We start from the raw sequence: 25,398 nt of genomic DNA on the forward strand, positions 1-25,398 counted from the left end.
GTCCCCCTCCTCTCACTCCCGCTGGGTGCCAGGAGCCTTCGGACCCCGGAGAACTCCGGGTAGAGGCCTTAAGAGTAGACCTCCGGCGGGGGGCGGACCGACGCCGCGTCCCACCTCCCGCCAGCCGGGTCCATCGGCGCCCGCCCCAACTTCTACAAGCAACTCCCGAGAGCGGGGCGGGGCGAGGGGGCGTGGCGGGCGCCGGGGGCGTGGCGGGGGCGTGGCCGGGGCGTGGCGGGCGCCGGCGCGGGGCAGCGTGCGGGCGGCGGCGACACTCCCGGCTCCCGGCACCCGCACCGGCACCGCACAGGTAAGGGCGGGGCGGAGGTCGCGCGTCTGTGGGCGGGCTCCTGTGCTCCGCGTTCCCCTCACTCCAGGTGGGACTTTCGCCTAGCGCCCCCTTGGGCAGGCTGGTCGCCGTCCCTGCACGACTCCACGGTGCCAGGCGGCACTCACACGGGGGCCGTCCGAGTTTGTCCCAAGGCGCCCTCCGTGCCAGCGGGCTCCGGCGTCGTCGTCCTCCCTGCCCCGTGGTCACCCGGCTCAGGTTTAGGGGCAGCGCAGGGACAGCCTCCGCACCCCCGCCTGGGGTACGAGGGCCGCCCCCTGGACCTCACCCAGCCTGGGAGACTGCCAGGAGGAGGTGGCGCCTGCAGTGAGACCGGCATGGGCAAATGCCTGGTGGCTGGAACAGGATCCCATGTTTGGGAAACTCTGGGGACTGCGTGTGCGGGGGCAGGGAGGAGCAGAGGAGCTGTGAGAGACTGGGAGTGGGGGGGGGGGGAGATGTCTAGGACAAGAAGCTGAGAGCTATGGAGGGCCAGAGAAGGGGTGCTGGGGGAGAGGCCAAAGTGGAGACTGAGGGGTCAGCTGTGGCAGTTGGGCAGCCCCTCTCTGCTCTACTACTGCACTTGCTGGTTGTTTTAGGCCACCCTGGGGCAGCCCAGGAAAAAGTCTCTGTGGCAAGCAAAACTTCCTTGCCTGTCCAGACCAGGAAATACCAGAGTGGGTGCCATGACAGGGTGTGGCCCAGGGGCCTGAGGGGCCTGAGGGGCCTGAGGGGCCTTGGAGAGGGTAGGAGAGGCCTCGGTGACCCTGCCTGAGAGCAGTCTGGCGCAGCCAGAGGCCAGGAATGCAGGGGAGAGAGCAGGTCTGGCTGCTGGTTAGATCGACATGGGGACGGGCAGCTGACTCACCTGGGCACGCCGAGACTAGCCAGTTTTGTCCTCACCCCGCCCCACAGGGAGCACCAAGGCTGCCTGAGGAGGTAGGAGGCTGGGCCCTGCTGGGAATTTGCTATGTGCCCTGAGGCAAGTCGCCTAGTCTTTCTTAACCACCTCGCTCAGGTGAGCCTGGTGGGACAGGGAGCCGAGGCCTGGGTCTGAGCCCTGCACATGTTCTACAGATAGTGTCTTGACCCTCCGGTTCCTTCCTAGGCCTCAGTTTCTCCTTACGTACCTCATGTGCAGCCTACCACTAAACCTGGGTAGAGGGCGAGGGTAAGGAGACCATGCCCTTGACCAGAGCCAGGTGGGTTGGGGGTATGACGGGTTTGAGCAGGCATTACTCCTGCTGGGTCCCTCTCATGTTATGGCTTAGCACCTCCCCTCACCCCCAGACACACTCATGCCTGGTCTGCTCCCTGCTCTCACACCTCTGGTTGCCTCCAGGATGAAGCCCCAAGCTCCCTAGCCAAGGAGCAGGGCCCCATGGTCACCACCAGGCCAGATCCCCAACCTCATCTGCAGCCTTCCCCCCCTGCCCACAACCTCACCAGCCATGCTTATTTCTGGCCTTTCCTCTGGGCAGTGTGCCTCAGTTTCCTAGGGGTAGACATCCCTTTGGGGCCACAGATCTGGAAGGGTCCTAGAGTCATGTCTGCCAGTCTGGGTCTGTAAGACACATCCTGAGGGGTCCAGGCTGCTTTGAGCGGGGAGGGAGGCTGAGGACCAGGTCTCCACACCCAGAGCAGCTCCCCCTACCAGTTTGTCCTTTCGAGGGGGCTTAGATAGTTTGAAAGCTCTGATCTAATCAGACCCCCATTTCATAGAGGTGACAGAGACCTAGAGAGGAGCAGGGCTCTGGGTAAGCTGGAGCATGACCAGGACTGAGCAGTGGATAGGGGGTCAGCAGGGAGTCCTGTGGGAGCAGCTGAAATGTGGACCACAGGTGCAGGCAGGTCAGTAGGGGGAGCCCTGCAGGGGGGAGGGGGGTAGTCTGAGGTGGAGAGGGACAGAGAGCTCCATGTCCTGGGGGCGGGGTGGCTGGGGTGGGTCCCAGGTCAGTGCAAGTGTGGGGGATACTTGGTGTTCAGGACCTCCCAGCCTCGAGCTATTGACTGCAGGTCCGCACTCGCCGTGATCTGGTTCCTAGTCCGCACCTCTTGTGCCGGCTGCACCCTCTTCCTCTACCTTTAGCCCGTGTCCTCACCTCTCAGTTCAGACCACGACTGACTGGCTGCCAACTGAGGATGGAAAAGTCACCCCCCAAAGGGCCTTTCCATTCTGTCCGTTTCTGGAGATAATGGGGGAGGGGCAGGCGGACCACACTTGCTGTACCCTGGCCCCTTGGCTGGGCTCTCCTGGTCTGCCTGAGTCGACCCGGAGCGACGTGCCCTGCTGCCCCAGGTCAGGGAGGGGGGTGCGCGGTTTACCGGGGCTGCTGCAGGGGCCCGCAGAGAGAGCAGGCCACGGCTGGGTGTCTAGCTGCTTCCCCTTCCTGCCTGTCCCTCCCAAGGCCTCGCCCTCCTGAAGCCGCGGCAGCAGGAAAGGTGGGGCAGGAATGCCTGGGCCTGGGCCCCTGGCCAGAGTTCTGAGGCACCCGTCCCACTGCCCCAAAGCCAGTTCCCTGGGAGCTGTAGATTTTGCCAGGGGCCTGGAATGCCCTCTGGTGCCCCTGGGGCTGCGTTGGGAGGGATGAGACCCCTTCCTCTTCGCCCTTTTGGGTCTGTCTGTGTTGCCTACCCATTCCAGCAGCTTCGATTGTATCTCCCACCCCACCCCACTCAGCTAACTGTGGAGCCTCAGGGTGTCAGAGCCAGGGAGAGGCAGTGCGAGGGTCTAGGGCTAAAAACCCTCCAACTCTCAACCCTGAGACATCTGGTCAGGTCATTTGGGCAGATGAACTTTGCTTGGTGAGGGCACCCAGCTCTGGTGGGAGAGGGCTGTGTCTGCTTGGAGGCTGGGGTGGGGGGGCGGGGGGTTGGAGCCCAGGCCCCTTGCTGCCCCTCCCTCTCATCAGAAAGCCACATTCCCGGGGGATCCCCTGCCTGCTTGGTGGGTACCTCACTCCAGGGTGGGAAGGTCAAAGACTCAAGCCCACCTGCCCACCCCTACAGCCCTTCCCTCTTTCCTCCGGGCACAGTAGGGTCGGCGGGGTTGGGGGGCACGGAGGATCTAGCTGTCACCCACACTGACCTCACCCTCCCACTGCTCAGCACTGTCTCCTCTACAGCTGTCGTCACGCCCGTCTCTGCAAGTCTGGCTTTGGGTCCTACCACTCCCTTGCCCTGAGATCCTCCATGGCTCCTCCTCCCATGGCCATTTAGGCCACTCTTGGTGGGCCACCCTCGGAGCCTGGGCCCTCATGCCCGTGATCCTTTGCTCTCATGGTGTCCCCACCTGCATGCTTTGTCCTCCTCTTTGCCTCTTTATTTCTTGCCTATCCATGATGGCTCCAGCAGGAGAGCACCTCCCTATTCCCCCAGACCTCTCCTTGCTTACACAGCCCTTTGGGTGACAGGGGGTCCTGAACCATGGCCTTGAGAAAAAGGCTGGGTTTCTCTGACAGTATGTCGTCGTTTCCAGAGACTCGGTGGAGAGGGAGTGACGTCAGAGCACCATCAGATATTACTCTGAGCCCTTGGGAGCCATAGTGGATGTGTGAGCAAGGGAATGAGCAGGCCAGAACTGGGCTCGAAGAGCACCTGCCTTTTTGGCTAAAAAGGGATGCTTCCCTGAGCAGTTCTGAGGCCTCTCTCCCGCTCAGTCAGGTCCCCTCAGCTGGGCCCAGGGGCAGAGCAGGGCAGGGGTCAGCGGCTAGTCCAGAAATTCCCCTTTGAGGCTGCCCGGGCCGATTGCTGACACCTGTTGTGGGCAGTCTCGGGCACACGGACGGAAGACATGGCCCTGACCCAGCTCTCGCTGGTGCCCTCACTCCGGCCTGTGCCCCGTTCACAGGTCCTGAGGGCAGCGCTCTAGCCATGTGCAGCCCGGAGGAGGAGGCCCTGCTGCGGCTGGAGGAGGTCTTCTCGGCTACCCTCGCCCGCGTCAACAGCCTTGTCCTCCTGCCCCTGCTCGAAACCAGTGAGTCTCGGCTTGGCAGTGGCAAGGGTGGGGGACACAGGAAGCATCCTGGGGATCCGAGTCCTACCTTGTTAGACCTCCTGAGGCACAGCTTTCTGCACCTCAAACAGGAGTGGGGACACTTGCTATCGGCATCTTCCAACGGGACTGGGGCTCTGGCTCCAGCCGCTGGCTGCTCCCTTCTCCGAGGCGCCCCAGGGGTCGGGCCGTGAACCCCTAGCCTAGACCCAGCTGTGCACAGAGTCAGAATCCCACCTCTTCCAGGGCACGGGCCTGATTCTCTGCCTGGATTCACATCCTGCTCTCACCCAGGGCATGACCCAGTTTGGGTCTCCCACTTGTGAAGTGACCTTGGTCAGGTGCCTTCCACTTGGGGGCTCTGTCCAAGCATCTGTGGGTGCCAGGGGACCACGGGATCCTACGGACCCCATATCCCAGACCTGAGAAAGCTCAGAGACTCGGGGCAGCTAGTGTACTTGGTGCCCCTGGGTCATGAGTGCTGACCCTGTTTCGTGGGGGGGTGGATATGTGCCCCACTCACTCCTCAAGGGTGCTGCCCCACGCTCCAGCCTGCCTGTCCCAGGGACCCCGAGGAGGCAGGACCCCGGCTGCAGCTCCCGGGCTGTGGGGCGCCGCGCCCCCCTCACATTGTGGTATGCCCCCCGCCCCAGCCCCAGAGCCCTCGGACCCCCAGGGCAGAGAGTGCCTCCGGCTCTTGCAGCGGCTGCATCGGAGCTCCCAGCGGCTCTGGGAGGTGACGGAGGAGAGCCTGCACTCCCTGCGGGAGAGGCTGTGCCACCAGGACACCGTGGGCCTGGAGTCCCTGCTGTTGCTGCAGCACGCAGAGCGCGTCCTGCAGGTCCACGTGGAGTAAGACAGCGAGGAAGGCTGGGGCTGGGCCTGGGCGCTGCCGGGCACCAGGGCTCCCCTGGGTCAGGCTTAGGCCAAGGTTTGAGTTTAGGCTGCGGTGGGGCTCAGCTGGGGTCGGCCTCAGGGGCTTGGGCCTCAGCCCGGCACCGGCTCAGACACCCCAGACCTGAGCGCTGGGGCCTCCCAGGGAAGAAAGACTGAGTTGGAATTGTCTGGTTGGGGCGGGGCTGCAGCCACTCAGCGAGCGGGATCGGGATCTGGGGACCCCGGCAGCACAGGGGTCTGGGTGTGAAGCTGTGGGCGGGGCCTGCAGGCTGTCTTCTTTGCTGCCTGCAGGTACATCGAGTCCTACACTAGCTGCGTGGCGGTGCAGGCCTTTCAGAAGGCAGCAAAGAAGAGGAGGTGAGCCCAGGATGTTGCAGGGGCCCTCTGCACGGGCGAGGGTGCCCGGGAGGGAAGGTCACGGGAGTCCCAGCCCCAGAGCAGAGTGTCACAGCCCATGACTCATCCTGAGCGCTCCTGGGTCTAACAATTCCACACTGCTCTGCACTGGAAGAGAGGGAGGGAAGGCTGTGGGGGCCGTGAGCACAATCCAGATATCCACTGGCCAAGCTTGACCCCGGGAAGGGGAAGGGGGGCCGTCCTGTTCAGGGTGGGTGGTTATTGCCATTGACTCTCCAATAGGGTGGCTGTATTTCTCTGCTAGGAGAGCAGTTTGGGGTCTGGGACTGCTCCTGGGATCTGGGGGCTTAGCTGGGGTGCGGAGGGCGGGGTGGATGGCGGTGGGTTCGGGAATGGAGGAGGGGAGTGAAGGCGGTGTGTGGCCCTCCCTCCGCCCAGGGAGTTCTGGCGGGGCCAGCGGAAGGCCCTGTGGCAGCTGCTGCCGGGCGTGAGCTCCGAGGCCTCAGTGGGCACGGCGCTGGCCCAGGCCCTCCGCGAGCCACTGGCCCATCACGTGCAGCAGTATGTGCTCCTCCTGCTGAGCCTCGGGGACATGGCTGCGGAGGTAAGTAGCAGGGACGTTGGGGGGGCCGGGGGCCGCTCACTGGGCCTGTTGCTTGAAGCTGAAGGAGGAGGGAAATAGGGCCCCGGCTCCAGGGACTCTGCTTACTCAGGGACCCCGGTTTGAGAAGGACCTGGCCGCGCTTTGGGGACAGGGCCGTGTTCTGCAGGGTGGGGGGGTGGGGGAGGGTTTGACGGGGCCTGTCCTTGCCCTGGCCTGTCTGAGGTACATGGCTGTGCCCTAGTGGGGCTGGCAGAGACCCAGGAGCAGATGGAGAGTCGTGTTACTGGGTGTGAGGACAGGTGGCCCAGGCCCAGCGGCCCTCTGGAAGCACCCTCCCGCTGGCCTCTGCCTGAAGGAAGGGCTGGCAGGGAGAAAGGGACAAACTTCGGCTTCGATCCAGACCTTCGGAGCAGCTGGGGCCCGGCCAGGGCTGGGGCAAGCATCACAGGGTCGGGGGGAGGTTCTGACAAGCTCTCCCCCCTCGCCCCCCACTCATGAGCTGCCCTGTGTCCCCACAGCCTCACCGCACTCGGGAGCTGGTGGTGCACGCAGCCACCCTCTTTGGGAACCTGCAGTCCTTCCTGAGGCAGGCACTGGACCAGGCCCTGGCCACACAGGCTCTCTGGCACTCCCTGAGCAGCCGGCTGCGAGTGAGTTTGAGGCCTGACGGGCGGGGAGGGAAGGGGCCTGCCGGACTCTCCATGCGTCCCCTTCCCCGTCTGGGAGTGGGAGCGGTGGCCGAAGCAGGTGGCTGGGAGGGCCGTCTATCCAGCCCTGCTCAGACGCTCGTGGAGCACCTTCCCGGCCAGGCGGTGAGCTGGCTCTGGGGAAGAGCAGTCAGAACTGACCCTCTGTCCTGGGATGCCACCAAACGATCACATCCTCACATCACTGCCCCCGCTGAGGGGGAAGCCCCCTGTGCCCTGGAAGGGCGTGACAGGACTGGGCATAGTGTAGAGAATCAGGTGAACAGGCGAGGGGACAAGACTCGCCAGCGGGAGGCGGGGACTGCAGAGCCCCAGTGAGTGTTGTCGGGGGCTCGGCGGGGGGGTGGGGGGGGTGGGCGTCAAAGCAAAACTTTAAGACAAGTTGAGCTGCCCCTCCAGACCTTGGACCCTGCTGTCCATCGCTGAGCTGGGGGCCTCCAGGAGATGCTCAGATGCGGGGGGTGGGGGGCTGGTGCTCCCGGCAGAGGAGCGGGTACAGCCACCGGGACGGGGGTACCTGAGCCCGTGCCTCCCTGCTCTGCTCCCCAGGATGTGCTCTGCACCCCTGCGTGCCGACTCCTGCAGGACAGCCAGGACGTGCCTGTGACGGTCGCCCCGCTGCGGGCGGAGCGCGTGCTGCTCTTTGACGATGCCCTTGTCTTGCTGCAGGTTGGGGTGGGGCTGACCAGAGGTCCTGGGGCCGCAGTGGGGGCCTGGGGTCTGGCTGAGAAGGCAGTGGGAGGGAGACAGCTGGGAGCAAGAACTCAGGGCTCGTGGGGAGGGGATGGGGCCCGAGAGGCAGGCAGCGCCGGGGTGGGGGCAGCAGTGGACTCATCCCTGCAGGAGGGGCGCGCTGTTGGGCAAGGCTGCTCCAGGTGCGTCCCAGCCCCAGCCCTGGCCAGCCGGCATCCCTGCTAAACATACCTCGGTTTCCTCATCTGGAAAATGGGATGCTTGGGAGTGAGTTTGTCCTTCCGCGGATGCCGGACAACTCTTGGTTGTCTTCCTCACATAGGAGAGGAGCCCCGGATGGGAGGTCCTGGGTGGCTCTGGGTGGCTGAGGAGGGCTGGATGGGCAGGGCACACACGAGGCTTCTAGGGAAGAGCGCCACTTAGAAGCAGTACCTGGGCTCGGGACATCAGCAAAGTCAGCGGGGAGCCAGGCCGGGGGTTTGGGATTGTTCCCTGGCCTGTAACCTTGACTGTGCCTAGTTCCCCCCAGACTCAGACTGCCCCTGTGATAGCCGCAGCACTGTCCTCTCTGTCCCCTCAGAATGTCAGTCTGGGACTCCCCTGCAGACAGGGAGGCTGAGGCCTGGCAGGGAGGCTACTTGCCCAAACCTGTGTCTCCTGAAACCTGGTTTTGGGGTTCTGATTCAGTTTGAGTTGCCCTCCACTCCCGACTTCACGTTCTGCACTCCAGGTACACTGATGAGATGCTGTCGCTTAAATGCGCTGCACCCTTTCCTGCCTCTGGGCCTTTACATATCCTGTGCCAGGCCCACCCTTGTCCCTGCCTGTGTCTGCCATCCTCCTCCTGCCCTTTGGGCCTGGGCCTGGCGCCCCCTCCTCCTCCTGGGGCAGCGAGGCAGTGACCGGCCTGCCTAGGCTGGGCAGGAGGTCTCTACACGAAATCTTTTAGAGGAAGGGGCGTTCATCAGCTCTCAGAGCAGGGACGGCCTTTCAGGTAGAAGGAGCAGCGGGAGCAAAGGGTCAGATTGAGGGGGGTTGGGGGCAGGCTTGAGAAGGTGTGAGTGTGGCAGGGCCATGGCGCCTTGGTGTGGCAGGCACCAGGAGTGAGGACCTGTGAGCTGGGAGTAGTCTGTGTGGCCTCAGGGGTCCGGCTTAGCAGTGAGGTCTCCATCCCCCAGGCGGTAGGAGCCTAAGACAGGTTTCCAGCAGGGGCCGATGGTGTCCGGCTGCAGCCATGATGGAGCAGGATGTGGGCGGCGGGGGAGGCTGCTCCCGGGTTCCCGGCCAGCCCTCAGATGGGAAGGGAGACAGAGGGGCCGCCCTGGAGATGGGGAGCAGGCTCAGTGCTGGGCATGTTGGACTGAGCGGCCAGGGGACACCCAGCGGTGTTGGCAGCAGGTTGGTGCCTGGGCCAGAGCAGTAGGGGAATGTCTGGGCTGGGCCCTAGGTGACCCCGGTGCCCCATCTTCTTCCAGGGTCACAGTGTCCACACCTTTGATCTGAAGCTGGTGTGGGTGGATCCTGGGCAGGACGGGTGAGCAGCCCCCTCCAAAGACACTCCGGGCCTTCTCTCCCTCCACCCTCATGAAACTGCCCACACCCCAGGGCTGGGGCCTCCCGAACACCCTCCCGGACAGAGCTGGGGCCTACTCGTCACCTCCATCTGTCTAGGTGCACGTTTCACCTCCTCACACCTGAGGAAGAGCTCTCCTTTTGCTCCAAGGCCCCCCAGGACCGGGTGAGTGTGGGTGAGCTGGGAATTGGGGTGGTGGGGTGAGAGGAGTGAGGAGGGGCGGGGGAGGGCACAGGTATACACCCTGGAGGCTCCATGGGAGTGGCCAGGCCTCTGGGCTCATGGTCAGAGCGAGGCGCAGTGGTCAGCCTGGGGTGAGGCATCAGAATGCCACAGAGCACAGGGCATGTTTCCCTATGAAGCCAGGATCGAGGCCTGTGTGGGTCCCGGTGGTTCTCTCTGGCCCCTCTGGGCAGGCCCTGAAACCGCACACGGGGATCTCAGGTCTAGATGCGGGGCCCTAGGGAGCAGTGCGGGGCAGTTGGAGGTTCCACCAAGTGCCAGAACAGGGTTGGGGTGGTGGAGGGGTACTGTCTGGAGCTACCCCACAAGGCTTCCCAGAGGGACCCCTGGCACAGCAGTGACCTCTCCTCTGTCTCCCCTGTCCCCACCAGATGGTCTGGCAGTGGAAAGTGACTCAGGCTGTGTGCCAGGCCCTGCGTGGGAAGAAGGACTTCCCTGTGCTGGGGGCGGACCTGGAGCCTTCTGAGCCCCCCACCTGCCGCTGCATGGCATACACCTTCCGCGCCGAGGGCCGGCTCTGCCAGGCCACCTACGAGGGCGAGTGGTGTCGGGGCAGGCCCCATGGCAGGTGAGTGACTGGGGCTCCAGGCCCAACAAGGCAGGGCTCTTCCTGGGGGTCTGAGGGGCAGACAGGACCTAATCACCTCCGGGCACCAACCAAAGGCTGTTCCTTCCCGCATTAGTCGGTCAACCCGCAACTGTCTCCCAGTCTGTCTTAAGCCCCGTCGGACAGGACTGGGCCCATTGTAGGTCTGTGCCGTGTAGAGTCTTGATGATGGTGATGAGCCCAGAGCACGTGGGAGAGACTTCAGGTCTGCAGTTGCTGTTCTTGGGAGGACGGAAGGATAATTCTCATGTCCACGTAGCACTAGCTGGTAGTGGAAATGGTTCGCAGACCTCCTATCTCCACCAGTCTTTACAAGAACACTCTGGGGGAGTGTTCTCGCCCATTCTGTAGGTGCAGAAACTGAGGCCAGAGACTGGCATGACTTGCCCAAGGCCTCAGGGCAGGTTCTAGGTCTGCGTGACCCCGCAAGCAGGAGGGCTTTGGAAGAACATGTGACTCCTCCCCCCGCCCCCCCAATACTATACAGCTGGGAAAGCCGAGGCCCAGAAAGCAGAAGGGCCTTGCCGAGGTGATGCTCACAAGCACGTTAGTTTCTGAGACCTTGCCTAGTTCCAGAAAGGGCTTGAGGAAAAAATGAACAAAAAAACCCCAGAAAAAACGATGCTGCGTCAGAAGAGGGGAGGAGGATGCTAGAAACCACTGACTAGCATCTGACTTAAGCTTGAAGTTTAGCTCGGAGCTTTCTGTGGGTCAAGGGAAAAAGGGAACCTGGATGTTTCCAGAGCTCTCCCCGTGGGGTGTGGGGAGTGTGCTGGAAGCTGCTGGGGCAGTTGTGCCAGGAGTCAAGAAGAGCTGAGAGCCCCTGTGGGTCAGAGAAGAGGGCTGGCTGGGGGCAGAGAGTCCAGTCCAAGGGGAACGTAGGCCTCCGAGAGAGTCCGCTGGGGAGGTCAGCCGGGGGGCCTGTGTGTGTTGAAGGGTGGGTCTGGCGGGCTTGATATGTGGACCGTGGACCTCGACTGTCTTCCAGAGGCACCCTGAAGTGGCCCGATGGCCGGAATCACGTGGGGAACTTTTGCCAGGGCCTGGAGCATGGGTAAAAGGCTGGGGCTGCTGTGGGAGTGGGTGGTGGGCAGGCGAGTGGCTTTCGCCCCCGCCGCTGTCACCAGCCTGGCCCCATCCTTGATTCCCAAACCTCAAGCAGGAACTTGAGGCCATTTGGTCCAGCTCCCCTTAGTGCACAAAAGGGAAAGCCTAGAGGAGGGGGCGGGCCGTGGAGGGAGTGGTCAGGGCCCCAAGGTGCTCCCAGGGTGCATGAGGGGTGGGGGGTGGGGGTGGGGCTGGCGTTCTGAGAATGGCCCTTGGGAAGAAAAGATGCCCGAGCACCTGGGAGATTGTCCCCATTGTCTGAGAGGGCCCCTCGGAGGCAGGGACACTCCGGGGTGGCATGGAGGGGTGTCGTGGGGTGTCTTGGGTCAAGGCGACAGCCCGGGTGCTGACTGCCCTCCCCGCACACACACCGGCAGCTTCGGCATCCGCCTGGTGCCTCAGGGCCCCGAGGACAGGTTTGACTGTTACAAGTGCCACTGGCGGGAAGGCAGAATGTGCGGCTACGGCATCTGTGAGTAAGTGCCCGGCGGCCTGGTGGCAGGGCGGGCGCGTGGGGTGGCCACGTCCCCCGGGCTTCACCTCGGGGGGGCCGGGCCAGCTGTCGGTGGCCCTCTGCAGGTACGGCACCGACGAGGTGTACAAGGGCTACTTCCAGGCGGGCCTGCGGCACGGATTTGGGGTCCTCGCGAGCGCCCCGCAGGCCCCGCAGCCCTGCAAGTACACGGGCCACTGGGAGAGGGGCCAGCGGAGCGGGTACGGCGTCGAGGAGGACGGTGCCAGGTGAGCGCTCTGCCGCCGCTCAGGGCTCAGAGCCCCCTCACAGAGCAGGGTGCCTCAGGGCACGGGGCCCGTCGTCAGCGGGTGCAGTCCATCTGTCCCCCCAGAGTCCCCCTGAAGCCCCTCACTTCCTGTCCACAACCTTGGTTGAGGCTGAGGTTCAGAATGAGGGGGCCCTGAGCCCCCTGACCGAGGAGCCTCCCCACTCCCCTCTGGCCCCTCCTTGCGCTGTCTGGGAGGAGTTTCTGAACCCCCCCCCCCCCCCCCGCCAGTCTAGCCCCACGTAAGGCCCACAGCCCTTCCCAGCTCTCTGGGCTGTGAGACAAAGCCCAGGGCTCTCGGCCTGGCATTCGAGACTTCACCCCCTGCTGTGCTGCCCCTGCACCCCTCCAGCCTTCTAGACCACTGGATGCCCCCTCGTACCCGTCGTATCGGTTGTAGGCTCCTACCTCCATGGTTAGCACTCCATCTGCCCTTCCTGCCGCCTCCCCCAGGAAGCCTGCCAGGATACGCTTCCCCAGGCAGGCTCCCTCCCTCCTCCACCCTCTCTTCCTCTTGGAGGTCCTCACTTCTCTCTCCCCGTGTGTGAGTTGAGTGGGTTCAGGTGATATCATTGCCCCTTACCTGCTCTCCACCCACCCCAACCGTGCCAGCAAAGCACACACAAGTGCCCGGGAGTGATTCTGATCCCACTCTGGCTGCTCTCCAGGGGCGAGCGCTATATTGGCATGTGGCAAGCCGACCAGCGCCATGGCCCAGGGGTCATGGTCACCCAGGCTGGTGTCTGCTACCAGGGGACCTTCCAGGCGGACAAGATGGTGGTGAGTGGGGTGACCCGTGTGTGCCCTGAGCTACCCTCTCCCTGCCCTGGGGCTGAATTCTGGAGCCCCCCCGCTGCTCTCAGGGCCCCGACGCTGAGCAGAGGCTGGGCAGGGGTGGATGGGGCAGGAAGCTGGGTTCCTAGGTGCTAGAAGGAGCCAGAACCTCAGCAGGAATGCAGATCTGCCAGCCACCGACCCTGGCCTTGGCCCTCCCAGCCTCAGTTTCCCCGTCAGCAACTCAGGTTCACTACTGACTGTAAACATTCAGGGAAATTAGCAAGAATGAAGTGCATGGTAACAATGATGCCTGCAGCCTCTGCAGTGGACATTTATAGACCCCTGACTGGAGGCCTGGCTCTGGGCTCAGGCTCCCGGCACGATCTCGGCATCCTCCCAGTAACCCTGCGGATCATGTCACTGTCCCCAGTATATGAATGACATACGTGAGGCTCGGGTCAGAGAACCTGCCTGGTGTCACATTCTACTGAGTGGCAGGGCTGAGACTCACCCCCAGGTCCCCTGAGCCCAGGCGCACCAGCACCTGCCTCCTACCTCACCCACACCCGGCCAGATGCTTCGGCACATAGTAGGACTCTGGCCTGGGGACTGTTACTGTTATTACGGCTTGTACATTGGCTTATGCTCCACTTTGTTCTGGAAAGGACTGAAGGAGGAAGAAAAGATAAGAACAAACACGGAATAAATTCAAGTAGGACACAAATTATATCCCATTGGGCCCTGAGCTTCCTGGCAACCAATGCAATAAGGGAGTGTGGTCAGTTCTGCTGTCGCCAAGGATCAGTGACAGGGAAGTGGGGATGGCTGAGGAGAAGCTCAGCACTTCTTGAACCGTAGGTGGGGAAGGAAGGACCCCCAGGAGGCTTCCTGAGAGAGGCTGCTGGAGAGAAGGAGCGAGGTCCCAGGGAGTCCTTCGGGGTAACCCAGGGATGAGGTCCATGGGGCTGGTGCTCAGTGCTCAGCAGGCCAAGGGCTGGCATCCCACCTTGGCACAGTGCTGGGAGGTGTGACAGGGCTCAGGACTGTTCTGCCCCTGGGTTGATTCCTACCTCCTGCCTTCCTGCCGTCCCCTCCCCACCCCCAGTCTCCTGGCCCTTCCCCTGCTTCTACTCCGGCTTCCTTCCCTAGGGCCCCGGGATCCTCCTCTCTGAAGATGACTCCTTGTATGAGGGCACCTTCACCAGGGACCTGACCCTTGTGGGGAAGGTGAGGACCACCGAGACCCACTCCACTCCCGCTGAGGCCTTGGGTGGAGCCTATAATCTCCCCGCTTGGACCCAGGACTGAGGGTGTGGGCAGTGGGTGGGAAAGGTAGGGGAGGGCCTCTCCCATCTCCATGGCGTCCAGAGGGAGGGCGCCATGACCCCTCCTGCTGTGGAGTGGTGATTCGATCCTGGTGGGAGGCAAGAGGGGCAGGTGGACTTGCCATGGGTGCACAGGGTGCTGGTGGCCGGGCTGTGTCTCCCGACAGGGCCCTAGGTTCCTTGGGTAGGGGCCCCTGGAGTGACTGTCCTTCAGCATGGTCCTGCCCAGCTGACGCAGCAGAAGGCAGTTGGGCCCTGCTTGGGCTTTTGGAAATGTGGGGGCTGTTTCATTCTCCTAATGACTGAGGGGCACTGTGGCATCTAAACGGGGGGAGGCCAGGAGTGCTCGGAACGGGACAGGCCATGCAGCGGGAGCTGCCTCTCCCAGGGCCAGCATACTTCATGCCTTTCCTAGGCCTCTTCCTACTTCTGGACTTAACCACTACCCCCACCCCCACCCCCCAATTCCCACAGCAGTGGTTCTCCTGCTCTGACCTGAGGGTCCCTTCCCCTTCCCCTCCCAGTCTCCCACCTCTGAGCTGAGCCCCTGGGCTGTTGGCACAGCTCTTGGTCGGGGGCTCCTGCAGGTGTGGAGGATTATGAGCCCCTCGAATGGATGGTGGGAAGGCGACCTATCAGTCCCTAGCCTCCATGACCCAGGATGGACAGGCACGAGGCCTGTCCTGATTGGGGGGAAGGGCAGCTGGACAGACAGACAGACAGACAGACAGGCGTCCCTGCTTCCCTTCCCTGGTTTGCAGGGCAAGGTCACCTTCCCCAATGGCTTCACCCTGGAGGGCTCTTTTAGCAGCGGGGCAGGGAAAGGACTGCATACCCAGGGTGTGCTGGACACAGCTGCCTTCCCACCAGATCCAAGCAGCACCCGTAAGAGGTGAGAACCTGGCTGGCCGCCTGGCCTGTGCATTCCGGAGTGAGTGTGTGTGTGTGTGTGTGTGTGTGTGTGTGTGTTTCCACCCCAGGGATGCAGGCCTCATCAGGGGAGCTTTTCTGTATTTCCTCTTAGCTCTTTGGAGAGTTCAGAGAGCTCAGGTCACACAGCCCTCAAGCCAGGGACTCTTAGGATCAATGGCTGCGGCATAACTTCACACACTACAAAACCAGAGAAAAATATTATGCAGAGGCTTTGCTTAGACCCTGCTTTTTTTCTGGGAAGGGTACACGACAGTTTGTAAAAACAACACAAATAAACAAGAATAAAATGGAGAATAAAAGTATGAGTTGAACTTCAAGGAAAGGAAGGGACAAATAAGTCCTATCATGGTTATGACTGAGCATGAACCTAGCTCTGAGTTCCCTGGCAGCCAGGGTGAAGAAGGAAACTTGCAAAGTGGACTCATTGTTGCTATCACGGGGTCTTTGAGAAGGGGATTGACTTCTTCCCCATGGGGACAGTGTTCTTCCTTGGAAAACTATAGTTCAAGTGGTGACTTTTACCAGGTCTGTTGAGGTGCGGGTGGTAGTTCTAATGGTCCCAGGCGGCATTTCGGTTGGGGGGAGGGAGTAGAGTTGATTACTAGAGCCTTCATCCTTGCATGCTTCTCCCTGACAGCAGGAGCTGGGAGTAGACCGCAAACCCCAGAGGTGTGGCCAAGCCTGGGTGGGGTGCAGGTGTAGGAAAATCTGTGAACGTGGCGTGGGAGGGCGGGGCTCCCTTAGGCACACACGTGGCCAGACCCCCAGGCCTGCTGGCCAAGACAGGATCAAGTTCAGGAAGGAGACAGGTGTGGTGGGAGGATCCTGGATTCTGGGCCCTGTTCTCTCTTAGGCCAAGAACCTCCTGTCTGGACTTGGCCTCCAGCTCTCCAGATCTTTCTGTCTCCTTTCCAGGGCTCTGTGTGTCCCTTTCTTCTCCACTGTGGAGTAGATTCTCTCTGTCCCTCTCTCTGCCTCTGCTTTCTTCTGGAGCCTTGGAGGTCAGCGCCCCCCAGTCCACCCACCCTTCCTGGGCCCTGACTCGGGGCCAGGTGGGACGTCCCCATCTCTCCAAGGGCCTGGACTGAGGTCCTGCCCACCACAGTCCCATCCCTACCTCCCACCACTACGCGCCCCCCCGCCCCCGCCTCTATCGCAGGCAGCTAGGTGTGGGCGCCTTCCCCGTGGAGAGCCACTGGCAGGGTGTCTATGGCCCCTTCCGGGACTTCGTCAGTGCTGGCTGCCCTGGGGACGAGCAGGAGGCCCTGCTGGGCTTCCACGTGCAGAACTCGAGGGAGCTGCGCAAGTCCCAGGAGTACCTGTGCTGCGAGAGGTAGGTGCAGACACGCGCACACGCATACCCGTGGGGGCATCCAGAGGGCCAGGGCGGGGGTTCGTGGGGCTCCTAGTGAGCTGGGGAGGAAGGCTTCCTGGAGGGGGCGGGCCGGGGCCCAGGTGTGGGTGAGAGACGCGTGTGCCTGGTCCCCCAGGACCCAGCCCGAGCCCTGTGCGGACAGAATGGAAGGCATCCTAGATGAGCTACTGCTGCACCGGGAGCCCAGGGCCCTGCGGGAGTGCCTCAGGAAGGTGAGGGCCCTAGGGTAGGCGGTGTGCGCGGAGGGGGGCCTTCTCACTGCCCCCGGTGCTGACCGCTTCTCAGAGGGCCTCAGTGCTCCCATCTATGAAATGGGAGCAGCCTTGGGAGCCTCGCTGGGGCGTGCTGTGCTCCAGCTCCTGGCCCCGAACTCCTCTCTGTTGCCTTTGCACCTGCCAGGCTCTGAGCAACTCGCTGCACCCCCTGGGAAAGCTACTCCGGACGCTGATGCTGACCTTCCAGGCCACGTATGCGGGCATCGGGGCCAACAAGCACCTGCAGGCCCTGGCCCAGGAGGAGGTGAAGCAGCACGCCCGGGAACTCTGGGCTGCCTACAGGTGAGCGGGGTGGCACATGGGGACAGCCGCAGCCCTGTCTGTGACGGCAGGCAGGTCGGGCTCTGTCCTTGCCCGATGTCAGGTGCTCTGCCTAGCGCCCTGGGCGGGAATGGTGCCTCCGGACTGAGAAGGAACCAGAGAGTGGGTCGGTCAGTGTCCCGCTGGTGAGCAAAGGGGTTAGAAGGTAGATTATAGCAAGGACTGCCGGTAGCCAGAGTCCAAGCCTCGACCAGGCCCTGGGCTGACCCCTGACCCCAGGGGAGCTCTCAGCCTCCGCAGGCTGAGCCTGACTCTGGACTCAGACCCCATCTCCAGTCCCGGCCGAGCCGAGACCCCATCTACCATTACAAATGGGGGCCCCAGATGCTGCAGTTCTAGCACTCTCGGGCTGAGGTCCTGTGCTCCCAGCTTCCTAACTACAGAGGTCTGGGAGGCTGGGCTCCTCACGCTCCATGGCTCTGGAGGGTGGAGCCCGCCGCCCTGGTCTTTGGTGACTCGGGTTCTGGGGGAGGTGGCAGCTACGCAGTCTGTCTTATCGGTTTGCAGGGGTCTGCTGCAGGTGGCCTTACAGCGCAAGGGCCAAGCTCCAGAGGAGGACGAAGATACGGAGACAAGGTGACCGCTCCCATGGGGTCTGCAGGGTCCCCACCCTGGGGGCAGCCAGGCTCAGGACCACCTTCGCTCCTGGAGCCTCCCTTGGGGGATAGCGGTACTTCCGGGGAAGTGTTGGGAGCTCATGCTACTGACCAAGCATTGTTTGTTGACCATTTGAGGATCAGAATGACCCATGACCTCTTCCTTGGGTCACCTGGGCAGGGGCGCCGCCACCAGGTGCATCTTTTTTTTTTTTTAAATATTTTTTATTTATTTGAGAGAGAGAGAGTGAGCCAGAGAGAGAGCAGAAGTGGAGGGGAGGGGCAGAGGGAGAAGTGAACTCCCCACTGAGCAGGGAGCCCGACGCGGGGCTCGATCCCAGGACCCTGGGATCATGACCTGAGCCGAAGGCAGACGCTTAACCGACTGAGCCACCCAGGCGCCCCACCAGGTGCATCTTTGTTGTAAAGGCGCCATCCCAGCCTCCTCTCTCAGGTGTGCAGAAGGTGAGCCTCTCTCAGGGCCTGGCAGGGGCTGAGCCTGAGGCCACACAGAGCGGGAGTTAAAGTGCATCATTAAATCTGTCTCCTTCTGTCCCCCAAGACCAAACCTTACAGTTTGCCTTCAGATTTCAGGCCCAGAGATCGCGATCAGGGAGGCCTGTCTCCACATTGTAGGAGACGTGGGAGATAGGGTTAGATGTTAGGTAGAACTTTCCCCCTGGAGTCCTAGGAAGCCCAGGAAATGAGGAGGCAGCAGTGGACCAGCCTGACATGGCTGCTGAGTGCTTTGCTGCAAGTCCCTTGTCTATCCGGGGCCCTGGTTTTGCTTTCAATCACATGGGGATCCAGTCCTGCCCCAGAGTTCATAGTGGTTCTCAACGTCTAACAAGAGGATCAGGGGGCCACGGATTTCAACCGAGGGAGTGAATGACTGAGAACAGGCTTCGGAAGCGTTTTCTAGAGGATGGAGGAGGCAGGGACGCTTTTTGCTGTGGGACAAGGAGCTCTATGGGCTTTTTGAGGGGCAGCCCAAGCAGGGATCCCTCCCCCCTGGGCCCCACCCTGCTGGCCCCCCAACCTGTCCTGACTACTGTCACTCAGGGACCTGCAGGTGCATGGCCTGGTGCTGCCCCTTATGCTGCCCAGCTTCTACTCAGAACTCTTCACTCTCTACCTGCTGCTTCACGAGACGGAGGACAGTCTCTATAGCCAAGGCATTGCCAACCTGAGCCTCTTCCCTGACACCAAGCTGCTCGAGTTCCTGGATGTGCAGAAGTAAGCCTTCCCTCCTTGCCATGTTTGCCAGGGCCCGTGTGTTGCCCGATGTCAGGTGCTCTGCCTAGCGCCCTGGGCGGGAATGGTGCCTCCGGTACCACCCTGGCGGGAGGGTACACACGGAGTTCAGTGGTCTTTAGTAGAAAAGGGGATGGTGTTCATTGGCTCACGTATCCACAGAGTTCTAGGATTATGCTGGTGTGGCTAGCTTCAGGCATGGCTGGATCTAGCTGCTTAACTGCGTAGTAAGGGAAGCGACTTCTCTTTCTCTCTTGATGTATCTCTGGCTCCCATTTATGGTGCCAAACATGGTACCAGCCACTCAAAGTTTATACTCTACCAGCTCCGTCCCCCACTGTGCCCCAGGGAGCTGGTGTCCCCTTCCTAACAGCTCTGGCTGAAGTCCCTCACTGGCTTGGCTTGGGTCTTGAGCCTGCCCCTAGATGTTGGCTGTGGCCCACATTGGCCAGTCTACCTCAACATCTACTACTGGGGCTGGGTGTCCTGCTTCCAGCAACTGGACTGAGAGTGGGGGAGGGGAGGTCCTCAAGGGGAAACTGAGGACTGTTCTGGGAGCAGGTCCCTTTTACCCTCAGTTGCTAAAACATCCTTTCTCCTCAGTGCCCCTTCTGATCCACTGATGCTACAAGTCACCACCTGCCCGATGGAGGGCATGGGTGCTCTCTCTGCCCCACACCCAGTCTCCCTTGTTGCACAGCCATGATGCTTCCCACCCGCCCGCTCTGAAACCCCGTTTCCCCTTCCATTGTGAATGTCTCCTGCAACTGACTAGTCACCAGCCCAGAGACCTGGGTGCCAACAGCTTCCCAAGTGTCCCCTCCTCCCCACCCCCTCCTGCTGCCTCCTCCATGCTGGCCTCCCTGCTCCATTGTCTCCCCAGGTCCCTGCCCTGTGCTGCATCGCATGGCACCCATGTCCCTCCCCGTTCACCAGCCTGCCCCAGCTCATCAAGCCTCCAGAACAGTCTCTTCCGCTGTCATTCTCTGGCCCAACCCCTGGGACTTTGCTCACAGGGTCCCTTGGCCTGCAGCGCTGCCCCTCACCCCTATCCAAGTTTTGGGGCACTGTCTTCTCCAGGACTCTTCCCAGCCTCCCCTTGCCCTGTGGACCATCGTGGACCCGGAGGCCATCTCCTGAGCTCAGCCCTGCTGGGGGACACGGTGTACAGGGAATTTGTCCTCTGACCTCAGACCCTGTCCCCTCCTCCTGGTAAAGGGTCTGTGTCACACTTGTTTCATTTCAGGCACCTGTGGCCCCTCAAGGACCTCACGCTGACAACCAATCAGGTGAGAAGGTGGGTCCGTTACCTGCCCCAGGTAGGGGGAGGCCTGAGCCTTGAGCGGGGCCCCCAGAGTCTGTTCAGCCTTCTGAGCAGCGCTCCGCCTCCCTGCTACGGAGGGGCCTGGGCAGCGCTGGCCAGCAGGTGTGGGGGGAGACACCGGCTTCCGGGGTTGTTCTGATCTCCCGTGTGGGGGAGGGGGCCGTTGCGGGCCCACCGTGAGCAGGTGCAGACCCAGGCTCCACCCCTCTTCCTGGCTATGCGGCATGGGCGGGACACTTATCTCGGAGCCTCAGTTTCCCCGCGGATGAGAGTACTGGCCGCTGCGGCGTTGGTGCCCCCTCATGGGAGTGTCGGGAGGGCGCGGGGGGCCGCTCCACACGCGGTGGTGGCTCTCAGCACCAGCAGCATCTGGGAAGCCTTTAGAAAAGCAGATTCTTGGTCCCCCCCACCCCAGACATAATGAGTCAAACTCAGAGAGCGGACCTGGACTCTGTGTTTCAACCAGTCCTTGGGTTGGAGTGCCGCTGACGTGGGTACCCACCCCTTGTGGTACCCAGTGGCCGTTGGGATCGTTATCTTCCTTCCCAACCTCCCGGAGACCATTATCCCACTTTACAGTTGAGTAAACTGAGGCTCACGGTGGAGCTGTGACTTGCCCTGGGTCACTCTGGGCTGGGCTCTCCTGGAGCCAGTGATGGGGAATGGTGGTGGCAAGAGCTCTGGCCCTGGGAGGGAGGCGGTGACAGGGCTGGGGGGACCGTGGCCTCATCCATCTGTCTCCCCCCCCCCCCCCCCCACGGCAGAGACTCTCCCTGGTCAGAGACAAGTGCTTCCTGTCAGCCACTGAGTGTCTGCAGAAGATCATGTGAGTCCACGCCCTGGGCAGCGTGGGGGGCGGAGGGCAGGAGTGTGGGGGCCCCTGGTTGGGGCTGAACCCGAGGGCCTTGATCTGGAGCCTGCCGCCCTGCCGCAGCACCACGGTGGACCCCCGGGAGAAGCTGGAGGTGCTGGAAAGGACATACGGGGAAATTGAGGCCACTGTGTCGCGTGTGCTGGGCCGGGAGCACAAGCTGCCCATGGATGACCTGCTGCCGCTGCTCATCTACGTGGTGTCACGTGCCCGGTGAGCCCCAGCCGGGCCGGGGGCTGGGGGGTGGGCTGCGGGAGGACACCACCTCCCATCCTGCCCTGACCCCCAGCCCAGACCCGCTTGGAGGTCTTTGAACATTGGGGTTTATGGACACAGCTTTTCTTGGTATGGAGCGGGGGTCTGAGGCCCAGAGAGGCCCCACCTAGGGTCCCGTGGGGGCCAGGAGCAGAGCGGGGACCACAGCCCAGGTGTCCATCCACCCAGGCCAGGGCTCCTTCCCCGGCTGCTTGGTGCCTGTCCCTGATGGGCCCCCTTCTCCCTCTCACTGTGCGGGTGGGCGTTCTCCAGAATCCAGCACCTGGGAGCCGAGATCCACCTGATCCGCGACATGATGGACCCCATCCACACAGGAGGCCTATGTGACTTCCTGCTCACGGCCCTGGAGGTGAGGGACAGAGGTGGTGGACGGAGGCAGAAACACCCTGGCCAGTGGGGCAGACGCCTTCCCTGCCCTGGACCCCAAATTCACTGCTCGTATGTGCTTCTATGGGCGGGACCCCACAGAGTCCCTGGCCCTGCCCTTGCTAAAGGGGCTGGAGAAGGGCCCCCAGCATGTTCCAGGGGCATGCCCATGCATCCCTGGGCATAACAGGAGAGGGGAGGCCCCCCTTCCTTGCAGACTGTAGCTGAGGCTGAGTTGAAGATGGGTCGGGGTGGTCCCAGGCCGGGGAGACGGGTGCCCCCTGGGTATTGGTGTGTCTGCATGGGGCCGGGGGAGCTGCCCCTCAGCCTCACCTCTTTCCCGCCAGTCCTGTTACGAGCACATCCAGAAGGAAGACATGAGGCTGCACCGCTTTGCTGGTCGCTGGGACTCCAGGGAGCCCTGGTAGCTCGGCCACCCCGGGCCCACTGCAGAGCGGAGAGGGGCCGCCACCGATTTCCCCGGGGAACAAGCATGGCCCGGCCTGGCCCTTGCTGCCCGCAGAACAGAGGACAGGCTGGGGCCCTGGAGGTGGCTCTCGGAGGAGATGAGCAGTTTAGTGTCTCCCAGGGAGACGAGGCTGCGCCCTGAGCGCAGCCCACTCTGACCCTGGAGCCGGGGGCTTCCCTTCCCCCTCCCCCTGCCACTCGGTCAGTCTCGGACCACCTCCTTGACCTGCCTTGGCTCACGGGCTTTTGGCCGCCTGACCCCGCCCAGGCCTCAGCGTTGCTGTCTGTATCCCAGTGGCTTAGATGGTCCGTGACGGACCTTCCACCCGTCTTGCTGGATTCTGGAGTCCTTCTGTAAGTCTGCCATTATTCCGCTGGGCTGAAATCCTCACATCATCGTCGGTGTTGTTCCCTGTTTGTCCACTCTCGGTCAGAGGCTCCAAGTGGCTAGTGACCGCTCTGTGTGGTGGAACTCTTGTCCACGAGCGGCCTCTTGGGGACCTGCCTCCTTCCCCCTTCCGGGGCTGAGCTGGCCTCTCAGGGAGGCAAGGCTGAACAGACTCCCGGGCCACCTGACCTGCTGGATGGCCTCGGGCCAGGCCTTTCCCCTTGGTGGTATGCGATTGAGCAGGGGCTTGGAAGTCTCTGCCGGCCCGTGTAGCTGTGGGGTACATGTTGGCACCGGAGCAAGCTGCGGGGCGGAGTGGGGACACTCGCCTCGTTTGCCACACCTCCCGCGGGCCCCAAGTGCCTGCAAACCACAAGCCTGCAGCCCACAGGCCTGGGCGCAGGAGGACAGCAGGGGCACGGGTGCCCTTTGGGAGGGGAGGACTTCGTGCCCATGGTGGTTCTAGTGTGGGACTGAAAGACACAGGAGCAAGGCCTGGGGGGGCTTCATCCCTGCCTGGTCTCAGTCTCTCCTCCCCCCATCGAGGGGCTTGGACCAGGTGACCTGGAGGGGCTCCCCCTGTCCTAACGGGAGATGTGTGACAGTAGGCAGGGTGACCATGTTTTGAAGGGTCCAGGGGCGAAGCATGGGGAGAGGGTGGATTTATGCAGGGATGTGGCCCCAGGGGGCAAGCTGGGCCCCGGCACCATGGCCATCCTGCCACCATGCCCAGGGTTGTAAGCGAGTCAGGTCACCATCCTTGGCTGTGCTTTCCATAACCGAAGCACTGGCCTCGAGGCCTGTGAGGGAGGGGCTGAGGGAGGCTCTGAGAAAGCCCAGTCTCACCTGAGCCCAAGGCTGAATCCCCACCGGGAGCCTCAGGGTGGGGGGCTGCTGGTGGCCGGGGGCCCCCCACAGACCCTCAGATGACGTAGGGCTGTGGGGCAGGGGTGAAGCTTTCTGGGGCTGGTTCCACCAAACTTGGCAGTGTGAATGAAGTCTTGGGCTCTGGTTTTGCCAGAAACCCCCGTCGTGTCCCCCAGGAAGGTCCCTGGAAGGGGGCGGGACTGATGAAGAGTGAGGATATCCAGGTGTCATGGGCGTTCATGCTTCCCCAGGGCTCTGACAGCCCACCGGTACTTTAATCCTCTTCAGTGGTCATCAGCGAGTTCTTGTCTCTTGACAAGTGCGGACGGACTTGTCTTAAGGTGGCCCTGAGTTGGCGTGATGCTCTAGCCCCACTCCTTCAGGATCCGTGAGCTCTCCCTGTAGTTCACATTCACCAGGACGCCCCCACCCGCCGTCGCTGGGCCTTGTCCACCACCAGCTGAGCTGGAGCCTCAGGACAGGGTCTCGGGAGACCCCGAGGGCAGCTGGGGCTGTAGCGGACCCTTACAGCAAAACCAGAGACAGTGAGGATATTGACACGGAGGTCACTGTTCATTTAAAGAAGCAACACCTGGAACCAGGCCGCCACCTGCCACGTGGGTGTCTCAGGGAGGCCGATGGAGATGGGTCACCTGCAGGGACCCCAGCAATGACCTCTCCCACCTGCTGCAGGGGCCCCTTGGCTGCAGTGAGAATACGCTAGCATCTATGTGGGAGGTCAGGCTGGCAACCGGGGACTCCAGCACCTTGGTGAGCTGGCCAATGTCAAAAGCGGCCTGGTGGGGCCTGGCTTGGGTCCCGTCTGCCCTCTGTTCCCATCTGGTCCCCAGCTTGTTTTCTGAGATGAGGATTCTCCTTTCAGCAGTGATGGTGACAAAGTGGTAAAATTCATTATAACTGAACCTCATGATCACCTGGGCCAGAGAGGCGAGAGGCCGGGGGTGGGGGGTTCCTGTTCAACAGCTGCAGGTGGTTTTCTGACCGGCAGCAAAGGGCCACACCAGCCCTGTCCTCAGGGGCCTGGATTTGGGGCTGAGAAAGAGACGCAGAGATTAAATGGCCTCTGTCTGAGCAGATGTACCTGAGTCACATAGTCCGACCACCCCCTTCCCACTGCAGCCCAGGCCCTGTCTGCAGCCTCTCATGCAACCTCTCAGTCCCTGCTTCCCCTGTGCTCCCCACTTCTGCCCCCACCCCTCCTCGTTCTGTGCCCTAGATGTGCCCTCCTCCAGCCCACTGGGTCCCAGGCTGCTCCATCATCACAGGCCCAGCTCCCATGAGGCCCTTGTGTCCCAAGGAAGGAGGCTCCCAGCTCCTCTCTGGGGCCCATTCCCTGTCCCCGTCATGTTCCTGGGGCATGACAGGTGGGTGCTTGCCCCCCTTGGCCCTATCCTCCAGGTACAGTGCTCACCGCCTCTCGCTGGGCACCGATGATGGTGGGCACTGAAGCTGGAAACAGGTTGACTCAGGAAAGGTCAGACGGGGAAGGGCCGCAGGCTCTAGGGCAGGTGTGCGTTCAAGCCTGGCCAGGGCAGCGTCTGTGAATACAGAAGCCCTTGAGGTGTAACCAGCATGGGCAGGGGCCCCCCGTGGAACAGAGGCCCGGCCACGCTCAGGCCAGGCGCAGACAGGAGGTTGATGCCAAAGCCCCAGAGAAAGGGAAGAAAGGACAGACGCCCTCTCTGTCCCCAGGGCTCAGGTTGACCACCTGGCAGCAATGTGGCTGGTCCAGTAGGTGTCTCCACGCACTAATCTGTTGCAGGGTTGAGCTCCCACTGCAGGAAATGCCAAGGGGTGGCCAGGTTATAGCTGTTGGATGGTTGTATTTGGTGGGGATGGTGTCCTCCTGAAGGGGAGCAGGGCACAGAGGGCCCCCATGAAGTCCCCTGTAGGGACTGCCTCCCTCCCTCAGTCAGCGAGCCTCACGCTCTAGGATGCCAGCCCTCTTCCCTGCATGGGGTACTGTCTGGACCATGGAACAGGTGAGGAGGGCTGGCTCTCCTCCCAGAAAGGTGCCAATGGCAGAAGAGGAAGCTGGAGAAGCCAAGTCTACAGCTACTCCAGAGTGGGAG

The 25,398-nt window shown here is 62.4% G+C and overlaps 1 protein-coding gene across 7 annotated transcripts; it reads left to right on the forward strand.

Moving 5' to 3' along the window:
• Positions 1-220: 220 nt before the first annotated feature.
• ALS2CL (ALS2 C-terminal like) lies at positions 221-22,380 on the forward strand. Of its 7 annotated transcripts, none has more exons than XR_004922088.2 (26): positions 221-310; positions 4,179-4,304; positions 4,976-5,174; positions 5,511-5,576; positions 6,015-6,180; positions 6,699-6,830; positions 7,437-7,556; positions 9,056-9,114; positions 9,252-9,318; positions 9,768-9,964; positions 10,992-11,057; positions 11,488-11,586; positions 11,690-11,851; positions 12,558-12,669; positions 13,816-13,893; positions 14,753-14,883; positions 16,084-16,257; positions 16,415-16,511; positions 16,699-16,856; positions 17,403-17,471; positions 18,554-18,727; positions 19,992-20,042; positions 20,834-20,895; positions 21,004-21,153; positions 21,469-21,565; positions 21,930-22,380. XR_004922088.2 is itself a non-coding variant. In XM_036107666.2 (26 exons), the coding sequence occupies exons 2-26, from the start codon at positions 4,202-4,204 to the stop codon at positions 22,008-22,010; spliced, it is 2,862 nt and encodes a 953-aa protein (XP_035963559.2). In that variant the 5' UTR covers positions 221-310; positions 4,179-4,201; the 3' UTR covers positions 22,011-22,380. The 7 variants fall into 7 exon arrangements, 6 of the variants coding, with proteins under 6 accessions (XP_035963559.2, XP_035963562.2, XP_077934950.1 ...); XM_036107666.2 differs by having other exon boundaries at positions 19,992-20,034; XM_078078812.1 differs by lacking the exon at positions 221-310 and adding an exon at positions 1,244-1,267 and having other exon boundaries at positions 19,992-20,034.
• Positions 22,381-25,398: the final 3,018 nt, after the last annotated feature.

The sequence above is a fragment of the Halichoerus grypus genome, chromosome 1, assembly GCF_964656455.1.
Source record: "Halichoerus grypus chromosome 1, mHalGry1.hap1.1, whole genome shotgun sequence".
In the NCBI taxonomy this organism is placed as follows: Eukaryota; Metazoa; Chordata; class Mammalia; order Carnivora; family Phocidae; genus Halichoerus; species Halichoerus grypus.

Coding starts and splice junctions, on each gene's coding strand:
- ALS2CL (XM_036107666.2), top strand. CDS start 4,202: ATGTGCAGCCCGGAGGAGGAGGCCCTGCTGCGGCTGGAGGAGGTCTTC. Junction 4,305..4,975: donor CCTGCCCCTGCTCGAAACCA/GTGAGTCTCGGC, acceptor CCCCCGCCCCAG/CCCCAGAGCCCTCGGACCCC. Junction 18,728..19,991: donor GAGTTCCTGGATGTGCAGAA/GTAAGCCTTCCC, acceptor GTTTCATTTCAG/GCACCTGTGGCCCCTCAAGG.